The sequence below is a fragment of the Dicentrarchus labrax genome, unplaced genomic scaffold (genome assembly GCF_905237075.1).
Source record: "Dicentrarchus labrax unplaced genomic scaffold, dlabrax2021, whole genome shotgun sequence".
NCBI classification, from domain to species: Eukaryota; Metazoa; Chordata; class Actinopteri; family Moronidae; genus Dicentrarchus; species Dicentrarchus labrax.
Window position 1 is genome coordinate 7,292,077 of NW_026136701.1, and position 10,973 is coordinate 7,303,049.

Sequence of the window (10,973 nt, forward strand, 5' to 3'; positions counted from 1 at the left end):
GTGGCACCAGGAGCCGGGGATCGAACCAACAACCTTCCAATTAAGGCTCTGCCTCTGAGCCACAGTCGCCCACTGTGGGTGAATAAATGAGTGGGGATGAACGTCACACAGACAATGATAAAATTACATTTATTTCATATACTCTTTTCAACACCTCTGGACTGCACAAAAGCAAACGCATGGATATAAAATAACAGAAAATCCACCTCTCCCTCTGCTACAAGCTTACAAATCCACATCAGTAAAACTTACAGTATCAAGAGACCTCCAGATACAGCAAAGAGAGGGGATTCAAAATAAATGGTTTACTCAGTAATAAACTGAAAACCGTTTTGCATAGGGCTCCCTGGGGGCAAAGGCACGGTTATAAGCCTCTCCTAAACCAAGTTCAGCCTCGCAGAAGCAAGCCTAAATCTTACATGCTCAGTTTTTATTTGGAGTGAAGCGAACTCTGTGGACTGGTTTTGTGAGGCTAAACTAAGATCAACTGAAGAGAAAACACTGAACTTAGCATTACTTCATTATAAAGGGCAAGCCATTTTACTCCTTGCATAGAGGATACAGTCTGTGCAGTAAAACAAATTTTTACAAACCTGAGGGAGAAAATGGCAACAAGGCAAAAAGTCAAGCATGTTCACAGACATACAGTATATAATACACAACACATAAAGATATCAAGGCTTTAGAGGTCCATATATGCATTTATATATGTGTAACAACTAAACAGAATGTGTGCATAGCAGAAAGGCTATATAGTAGAAGTACGACTCAACAGGAGGCAACGTAGCAATATAAAAGGCTACAAGACAATTTCACTTGTGACTGTCAACAAAAGGAAGGTCCACTGTGTACATACATCAACTAAACAGCAGCAGTGCTAAATTACTATTCTACAAATAACAGTGATCCCTTGTTTTCAACATTTCACAATACAAACACAATTCATCTTAAAAAATAAAAATAAAAATAAAAATAATAATAATAATAATAATAATAACAACAATAGTAATATGGAATGTTTTCCCTCAATAACCTCACGATTACCAGGAACAGAGGAAGCAGCAGGGACAGGGTGGACTGAGATCTTCAGGCACTTAGAGAAGAAACATACAGCAGAGGTACACATTAGTGCAAAGCCAATTTCAAGGCAGAGGAATGATTCAGCATGTGAGAGTAAAAGAGTGGGAAAGAGCGAGAGTAAAGGCAGGCGGAGGGCACAGTGTGCTGATCAGATCATTTGCTCCATGACGCTGGAGGTGAAGTGCAAAAGCAAAGGGGGTGTCTGCAGGAGATGCAGAAAGGCAATAGATTCCAGTGCATGTCTGTCTTTGGTGTCTTGTATAGTTAACGGCTACAGAGAATGAATGAGATAAAAGGACAAGAGCTTTCAAAGTCTTCCTCTTCTTAGAAAGTAACCTGCAGAGTGCTATGAGATTTTGGTTCATGCCAATTTCCTGCCAACTCAAGATGTCAGGCAGGAAGCACTGATCAAGAATTACTTTTGTTACTAATTCATAATATAGTCTAAAATACAAAAATAGTCCTAGATCAATACTTCCACTCTTACACGCTTGAGAAATATAGGCCCTGGTGTGGATTGCCACAGCAAAGTGCAGCTCTGTTACTGGTCCTGAGTCAGTGGAGTGTGTGTGTGTGTGTTTGGGGGTGTCTGGTCTTTTCTATTGGTCAGAGCTAGTTAAGGGAACCAGCTGTGGAGTTTCCACTTGTGAAGTTTTCTGTCCTGGGTGTGACTTCTCATTAGGGGTCTCCCGTGCACAGTTACTGTCCACAGCCACCTGAGCAGCAGCCTGTCGCTCACACAGACTACCGAGCAGCTGAGCCGTTCTGAAGACCGAGGCGTGACCAGCGGGCTGCAGGGACTGGACCTTCGGCAGGTTCTGGAGGGTCCGCAGCATCTCAGCTGACACAATAGGCAAATGCTGCTCCTGGATCAAGCTGGTGCTGGTGGGCCGCAGGACGGTGTCGCGCTGGGCTGAGGGCCTGGGAGCAGGCCTGGTCCGCTGGGTGGCTGGGGCTCGGACAGAGCTGGACAACATTTTCTTCTGTGGTGGGTGTAAATCTTCGTCATCCACTGATTGGTCACTGGAAAGTATTGTACTGTCATCAGAGTCATCGCTCACACCTTCATCATTGCCGCTATTGTCGTCATAGTCTTCCTCCTCTTTGGCGTTGTCTCCATCTGTGATATAAATCATGTCTTTGGGCAGAGAGGTGAACTGGTAGACGAGACGCTGGCCTTCTACCTTATTCAGTATGCCCCTCTGGTAGTAGTACCTACATGAACACAAAGGTTCAGCATAAGCAAACCATGCATCTACACCTAAAAATAAAGACACAACCAGGTTATGGTATTTCTTTGTATATTGTTTACCTGAGTGCTCTGCCCATTGTCTCATAATTCATATCTGGCTTGTTCTTGTGTTTGCCCCAGAGCCTGGCCACAGCTTTTGAGTTGACCAACTTGAAGATTCCTGCATCAGGATTAGTCCATTTAATGTAGCGGGGGCAGACCTGTCGGTCCTGCAACAACTCCATCAGGAACTGCCACAGGTACAGAGTGTTTCCTCCTTAAACACAAACACAGGAAACATGATGAAAAAGGAGAGACAAAGAAACAACATGGGAAATGACTTTTGTAAAAGCTGTGATCCATCAATCGAAGGCATTATCTCTTCATCTGTTTGTTAAAGTAAAGACTTTCACTTTTGTAATCCACATCCAGTAACATTTCTTACAGTTTTATTCAGACATGACAGGACATGAGCCATGTGCTTATGCAAGTTCTCTCACCAGTTTCATTTTAACGATTTTAAATAGCAAATTCTGCGGCATATCTCTGACAACACAGAATGACAAAACGTTAAGACGGACACTTAATTGTTGTCACATGCCATATGTAAGGCATTTTTGCTGGATATTCATTCGTTATCCATAAAAATATAGTGAGGGAATGCTGTTTGGGGGATTTTTACTTTCTATTTCTATAAACTAATCTGGCATGATACAAATATTGTTTGTATTCAAATGTTTTTTGAATACTTTTTGTCAGGTACTATTCTGTGTTTTATGCATTGGAAATTATAATTGAGTAGTTCATTACAGCTGCTCTTCAGAAGACAAAGAAGACATGCATTTCATTTCTCTCTGTGTATGTACTGCTGCTGCCTTTCTGTTACTCTCTTACTAACATAATAATAAAACACAAACATAATAAGGGTTATGGAAATGTTACTACCTCTGACCCAGTAAGATTGCTGTCATGACTTTCATGTGAAGGTAACTCTGGCGCTTATTCAGACATGACATAAACATGTAAAATTGCCATCACATTGACATAATGAGGTGAAAGGGGCTCAGCTAATGTTGTTACGCGTGACAATACCTTTGTTGTATTTGTCCTTCTTCACTATAATGTCTGGTGTTGGAGATTCTGCCCTTCTATGTCGAGGTTTTCTCCCTGAGTAGTTGGAGAATAAAAGCAGGTCACTGACATAATATTTAATACAATCACACAAGCCATAATTTAGTTTCCAATCAGCTGATAACACAGAATGTCACTGACCTCTCTTCTTGGACTGCAGCTGTGCCACAGGCTTCTTTGTGTGCAACAAGGGCCACTGGGGCTTGTCAACAGCTCCCACAATGCCCTCTGCCGACACAGTCACCTGGGTAACAGGAGTAGTGATGACATCACCCAGTGACGGTAAGAAGGTCTGGGCTGCAGGGGGGCATAAACAGATTTAATGAAAGAGAACAGCACTGTGACCACCATGTCTAAAAATAACATGTTGCAGTCAGACATGTCCTAGATCAAAAAGCAGAGACAGTGAGGTTTTACTAGGACATCTTCACTCTGTCAGACTGCATGTGAGTAGTGTTAACTCAGGTGTGTGTGTGTGTGTGTGTGTGTGTGTGTGTGTGCTTACAGTAGTGTTGTTCCAGGGAGAGAGCATCAGGGCAGTCCATGCTGAGAAGCGAGTCAGCAGCAACAAGTGTCTCCATGGTCTCTTCTTCTCCGCTTTCACATGGCTCCACTACAGAGCACAGAGAAGGGAGTAATATACAAAAACAGTTTTTAGCAGGTGGACCCAACTTGTACTTAATTTTCTGGATTAGCTGAGAGCCAAGAGCAGATATTCCTGTCTAGTTACTTTAGCCACATTTTCTCAAGTGATTTTCCAGACAACTATATCATGAAATACAACATAAAACTACAGATGTCTATATCGCTCAGCCTAAGTTGTGAGAGCCACAAATGAAACTCAAATAAAGCGTCTCTCTAATGGTAGACATTTAACAGACAAGGGAAGGAGTTCACAGCCTTTTTTGTCTGACGTGCCCCTACAGCCCGATCACATGTGTTCAAGTACCCTTTCCTTGTAGCGTCTCAATAGATGGGATGGGCTTTCCTGGAATTGTTCAAAAGTAATCCACCACAGACAAAACTGTGCCTGAGACGGATCTGGGGCTGCACATTTAAATTCATACAAGTCATAGTGATCCAATAATTGTTAATGTTTAATTTAGGCTGTGGCTTTTTTCCCCCAGTTTGTTGAAGTTTCCATCTCATGTAGGGATCATGGGAATCAAGAACCAGCTCCACTTGAGAACCGATTCCAAATTGTCTGGTCCATCAGAATGGTACGCCATCAAGCTAATCAGTTTCTTTTATCAATGCCAGCATGTTTTTTATTACGTGTCTTTCTCTCATTACAAAACAAACTCATGTGTCTACACTGCTGGAAACTTCCAAAAAGCCATTTCAGTCATGGCGGAGAGGAAGAAACAGTTCAAAACGTGGCCTCATTTCACAAAAGAACTAAAACTACTATAACTCTGATTTCTGTACCCCGTTCTTAGACACAAAGATAATAAAACAGTTGCACTGACATTTGATTTTCCACAAAGAAAGTTGATAAGGAATCAGTAAGGGAACTGACAAAGAATCGGACCAATAAAATCTTATCAACTCCCATCCCTAATCTCATGCCAGTACCAGTTGGGAGTGGCAGCAACCTGGCATCACAACCATTATTTATTACTTTTAGCTATCTACTCTTACAGTCTAGTTTGCACACATTCTTGATCACAAAATTTGGGGTTGGGGTGTTAAAACTGTCTGTGTGCAGATGGCCTATCATAGCTGAAATGTGACTCATTATTGTGGCAATAAATACACTACATAGCTCAAATTAACTACTTCCCAATCTGTAGCCCCAGGTAACTGCAGGGCTCCCTGGTTGGGAATCATTACCCTGGAGGTAAAAGAGATTACATTTTTGTTTAATAGTCTGGAGGAATTGACCCTTTAATGACACAAATGGATGATGGAGCAGCAGTTTTATTAGTTATTTGTCCTTGTTACAACCAGCAAATATTAACCTACCCTTTTCTGTCCTCCACCCACTAAACTTCAGTTCAGTGCACAATTAGATAAAGAATACTAATATCTGCCTCATATTTCACTGCTGACATAGCTGTTACCTTAACACAAACAATATGGGCAGCTATAGGCTTCTATATTGTACCACATCTTTCCATATGTGTGCCATTGAGAGAAAAATAACACCAAAAGGGAGTCTATTGTTCAGCGCGCATTTATTTATGTGTCGTGGACAGGCTGTGCAGCAGTGAGCTAGAGAACATCTGCTAGCTAACAGCTGTTTATCGTGGGCTCAAACACTTTCTGCCGCCGAGAAAACCAGCAAACGACCTGTCAAAACACGTAGCCACGTTTAAAGAAACGCAGCAGGTAGGTTGCAGCCCCCAAAACGGTAGTAAGTTTGAAGTAAACAGTGCATAACCGTCTGTGAGTGGGTTTTTTTTTAAGCAGTTACCGTTAGCTAACTTAAACGAGCCTCGCCATGCCCAACTTCAGCTGCTCGCTCCAACCAGAACAATGTCGGAAAAACAACCCGATACAGTCATGTAACTTACTTTTAATTCCCAGCACTGGTGAGGAACAAGCTATAGCATATGTGCTGTAGCCCGAATCGACCACGTCTACATCCTAATATGATTCATTAACTGTCTTTCCCAGCCACGAGCCAGGAATGTTTTGTTTCACTTCCTGAATTTTTGCGGAGGGTGGTCCATGTGCGAGGGTTGCGACTGCGCATGTGTAGTCCCAGGCTCTGTGTGATACCTGGTGTTGCTTTTAATTTAGAAAGAGTTGAATAAAACCTAAAACATTTTAAACCGTTGAATAACCTTTAGAATAGACCACTGGGCGGCAGGTGAGCTTCAGTCATGAAATGTGAATGCGTGTGTGTGTGTGTGTGTGTGTGTGTGTGTGTGTGTGTGTGTGTGTGTGTTGTGTCTGTTGCATGCACTGACCTTTGAGCAGCTGCTGGTGATCCACCTCTGTATGTGACTGTTCACACGCTAGACCAGTATATGAGAACAGGTGTGGATGGGGAACCTGCTCCACAATCACAGCGGGGTAATCCGAGTAAACCCCCAGCTACAACACGCACAAAGAAAATTAGATTAGATTACGATTTGTCCGATTCCTCTGATTTTTCTTGCTGCATCACATGCCAGCTCTGTTACGACACAAAATTCAGAGAGATTCATCACTGCTTTACATTTACGTACCTGTGACATGTTAACATGGTCACTGGCAAAGTCAAAGATGAGCTCTGACTGTTGAAGCATGACTGAATATCTAAAAAGCGACCTTAACTGTGTGAAAACAGCATCACAGCTTTTCTCAGAAGGCTATGAATAACTGCACAGGTCCAATCGTGTTTTTGTGTCCAGGCAGATCCACTTTTTGGAAAGAATCTTTAGACGAACAGCAGCTGACTACAAGACAGCCTCCCCCAGGATTCGATGAGGCCCGTCTCTTTCCATGCAGCACAATTCAACAGTGGAAGAGTGATGTGAGTAAACTAATTGACCAGAGACACAGAGGCGTCACAGGAAACTCATGTTCCCTCGCTCTACTTCAGCTCTCGATGAGGAAGTGGGGGCTGCTAAACTGCCCTGTGGTCTTGACTGAACCTGCCAAAGAAGAACAGAGAGAGAGTGACATGAGAAAATGTGCGTGATGGTGGTGGTGGTGGTGGTTGGAGAGCCGTTAGAGGCAAAACACAAAGTGAGAGCACCACACCTGCAGTGAATATCAGGTGGAAACTGTTAAACTTTTTAAATAAAAATGTCCAAATAGAGGAATGCGGTCACTGTGATCTGAGAGGCAGAGAAAAACAGCACAGTTTGCTTCCCTCTTTTATATATCTCATTCTGTTGCTCTTATCTTGCTTCTAAAAGAGGCCAAACCAGCAACAGGAAGGAAGCGTTTGCACTGCAATGTGTGCCTGGGCTGTGTGTGTGTGTGTGTGTGTGTGTGTGTGTGTGTGTGTGTGTGTGTGTGTGTGTGTGTGTGTGTGTATGTGTGTGGTACGAGTAGGGGGGAGGCAACTTGAAACATCATGTCTTTGCACAATGTTCAAGGTTTCAGGGGCGTTACACGCACATTCCTTACAACATGACTGTGAAGGGGACAGTCAGAACAGAACTACAAACGCAGCTCCTCTTCCCTTAATCGCTCAGTCCCAGTCCTTTCTCTTCTTACCCTGACCATCCCTGATCCTCTGTCCTTCATTTCTAAGCATTTCTGAGGTTATAGTTAACCGTCAAAAGAAATTAGCTTCTTATGTTGCTGCTGTACAGCGTTCTCACCCTCATAACAGTCTAAAATGTAAGTTAAAGTTGTAAACATTGTTGGAACACCTGCACTCACCCAGTTTAAGATCATGCCAGCGTTCAGGTTTTGCATACAATAGAGCTCCCACTGTAAACAAATCGCTTCCAAGGAATGAAATATAATCATTAAACTCTTACGTTTTAATCCCATTAATCCTCAATTTGGTTGAAACCGTCCGGGCGGTTTGTATACCCCAGCTGCCACAGAGAGGGAGAATGTGAGTGCGCTTCTTTGTCTTTATGTGTATGTGTGATAGAGGCACAACATGTTTGGGTCAGTTATCACACAGGAAGCACAGCTCAGTTAGGAGGCACCGCTTCCTGAGTTCCTGTGCCAGACCACTGCCAACATCTCTGCCGGCAGTGGCCTTCTCATTTTCAACTTCCTCTGATGTGTGCGGTTGTTTGGTGCTCAATGATTTACATAGGACACGAGTGAAATGAAAGGAAATGAAGGAGTGTATTAGGAGGTATTTGTATGTTGAATACAAAGCTGAAAATTAACAGCATCTGTAACAGTTTTAATTACTGATTGATTGTTTAAATATTATTATTAAGAAAAATATCAGAAATGATCTCGTACTAGCCTCTTGTGAATATCTAATGGTCTTCTATGATATTAAGTTGAATATATTTGTGTTTTAGATTGTTGGTCAGACAAAGCAAGACATGAGCTTGATCTGTGGAAATGTGGTGGGTATTTTTTCACTATTTTTGCCCTATGTGAAAATTATGAGTAGAGATATATTAAAAATAAAAATATGTCTGTGCAGAGTTTGACACTTGAAGGATGTTTCCACATTCATCTGCTGAAAGTGGAAAGTTTCTCTGTGCTCATTGAACATCTGATTTTAAGGGGCGGGGACTAGGAGCATCACAATTAGTTAGAAAGTCAACCTCGGTCCAGTATGCAACCTATTGTGTGATGTAAAAATCTGAAGCCACCAGTGCACATACACTGAGAATGGACTTTGAAATATTTTAACGGAAAAAAACATATTAGACACACATTATTGTTCCAAGCATGTTTAAATGTCTTAATATGTGTTTTGAGGGCATTTTTAATCAAAATAACATATGTTGTTAAATGATATAACATGACCTTAATTTCTTCATTTAGTTATTCGGAGTGTCTTGAAGTTGCAGGTTAAATGTAATTAACCAACAGCCACTTTCCACTTCCTCACCTGAAAATCCGGCCTTAGATGTACATCATGGCCAGCAACCATGCTTGTTTTAGTGTCAATGAATGTAATTAAGTACTAAAACATGACAAATGCAGCTTGTATTTTGTGTCATAGAGGTGAACAAAGAATGAGAATTCACTGACAAAACTTCTGTATTTGTGCCATTTTTGTCTTTCTTTGAATTGTAGCCACCGCTGCCTGCCATTGTGCCATGTGTATATGTTCATTGTCAGCGTGCCCTGCAGCCTGCCACTTCTATAGAGAATGTCTCTAACAGCACAGAGCCTGTTTTCATCAGCACTCTGGTCACATAGGTTTGTCTCTGTGGCCTCGGCACTGGGATCTGAGTCTGTGAAGTGGCTGCCAGGCCCCTAAGGACACTGATAAGCCCCCATAACATTCATTCCCCAGTTTGCGTGTGCGTGTGTAAGAGTCAGAGACCGAGATAGAGAGTGCGGGTGTGTTTGACAGAAAGGGGCAGAGAGTGTGTATGTGTGAACTAGGCCAGGCTGATAACAGTATGGCAAGTGAGGGAGCAGCTGATAAGCCCCTCTTGTTGCTTGGGGTAACCGGGCCTTGTTAAATGAACACAGTGAAATATGGTGTGTGTGTGTGTGTGTGTGTGTGTGTGTGTGTGTGTGTGTGTGTGTGTGTGTGTGTGTGTGTGTGTGTGTGTGTGTGTGTGTGTGTGTGTGTCGAGGAGGAGATTGGGAATCGGTGGAATCGAATGGTGGAGGTGGTCACAATATGCTCTGTTTTTACAACCCGCCTGGTGTGTGTATATGTGTGTGATTTAGCTGACATTTAAAGTAAATCAATCATATACTGGTATTTTTTTGATAAACACTTTTGGCAGTGTGTTTAAACTGCGTCAAACAGCCATTCTCAGAAACTCACACACTCTCTGAAAAATACTTTCACTTTCTCCTCAGCACATGTCATGCAGCACATACAGTCATCCAAAGAGCTACTAGTACTTGGTTTTCTTTTGTTGCATGAGTTTTATGAAGTATTTGTCAGCAGAGTGGAAGGCCTGTTATATGGTATAAGAAGTGGTGGGCTTACCTTGTGTTTATAGCTTGTGTCTGTATGTGGCAGAGCAGCAGCTGCCTGGAGGATCCAGAAGAGAAACGGAAATTGTTCTCATCCCTTTTGGCAAACCAAGAAGCTTCATCTACTTACAGACCTGGGATCAGTTTCCTTTTGCGTATTTCCACTCACCAAGGAAAGTGCCACACAGACTTTAGATCAGTGTAGATCGTGTTGATTTTTTTCTTCTTCCCTTCAGAGCCCGTCACTTATTGCTTCCTCTTTTTTTTCCAGAGAACTGCCCCCCCTGTGAGTTCTGATTGGTTACCTGTGTTGTGAGTCAAGGTAACCCATAGTGACCATTGTCAGTGTGGAGCAAATGTAAACACGGGCGTATTTGCAATGTAAAGCAGCTGAGAACCGAGCAAACTATCTGCAAACAGCCAGGTGCTTCATATAAGGGTAGACAGCTAGTGTGTGATGATCTTACTAAATGTCATATGAAATCATTATGTCAGCTTCACCTGCATGAAAAAGGATTTCCAACATTATGAAGCTCTGTTTGATTCCCTGTACAGTTAATGTTAACCTATAGGCAAATGAAGATATAGGGCGAAAAATAGCAACAACAAATGTTGACACAAAGCCAAAAAAAGGTTGCACAGACACACAGGACAATAAAGTAAAACAGAAGTCTGTCTTTATCCAGTCCCTGATGCTCCCTGGTGGCAAAACTCTGCACCAACACCCTTAGCAACAAGTGTGAGCAATCTTTATATTTCCTTTCCTTCCTCTCTCTTCTTCTAATAAACAACAAATGGAGCTTATATGGCCATCCGTCCCAGAGTGTGGTTCAGAGACACTCGGGGGTCTGCTACAAGCTCTATGATCACTGACACAACTGTTTCTTGGAAATCATCCGCTCTCTCATGAGAACGAGGCACTCTGCAGCCTCACTCTCTACTGTGACTGTTGAAATGGTTGCATAATTACCCTTTCTGTGAACTTCATGTAAGAGAAACCAGCTTG

The 10,973-nt window shown here is 42.4% G+C and overlaps 1 protein-coding gene across 5 annotated transcripts; it reads right to left on the minus strand.

Annotated features, from left to right (window-relative positions):
- Nucleotides 1-110: 110 nt before the first annotated feature.
- Nucleotides 111-10,225, minus strand: LOC127362166 (ETS-related transcription factor Elf-1). Of its 5 annotated transcripts, none has more exons than XM_051397576.1 (8): nucleotides 9,981-10,225; nucleotides 6,619-7,026; nucleotides 6,358-6,484; nucleotides 3,948-4,055; nucleotides 3,584-3,739; nucleotides 3,404-3,478; nucleotides 2,393-2,588; nucleotides 111-2,295 (listed from the first exon to the last, which is right to left on the minus strand). In XM_051397576.1, the coding sequence occupies exons 2-8, from the start codon at nucleotides 6,676-6,678 to the stop codon at nucleotides 1,680-1,682; spliced, it is 1,338 nt and encodes a 445-aa protein (XP_051253536.1). In that variant the 5' UTR covers nucleotides 6,679-7,026; nucleotides 9,981-10,225; the 3' UTR covers nucleotides 111-1,679. The 5 variants fall into 5 exon arrangements, with proteins under 5 accessions (XP_051253536.1, XP_051253564.1, XP_051253546.1 ...); XM_051397604.1 differs by lacking the exon at nucleotides 9,981-10,225 and adding an exon at nucleotides 7,867-7,997; XM_051397586.1 differs by lacking the exon at nucleotides 9,981-10,225 and adding an exon at nucleotides 7,766-7,902.
- Nucleotides 10,226-10,973: the final 748 nt, after the last annotated feature.

Excerpts from the sequence above, each read along its gene's own strand:
- LOC127362166 (XM_051397576.1), bottom strand. The coding sequence starts at position 6,678 with ATGCTTCAACAGTCAGAGCTCATCTTTGACTTTGCCAGTGACCATGTT. Across the intron at positions 6,485-6,618 it reads ACCATGTTAACATGTCACAG|CTGGGGGTTTACTCGGATTA; the intron begins GTACGTAAATGT and ends TGCGTGTTGTAG. Across the intron at positions 2,296-2,392 it reads ACAATGGGCAGAGCACTCAG|GTACTACTACCAGAGGGGCA; the intron begins GTAAACAATATA and ends GTGTTCATGTAG.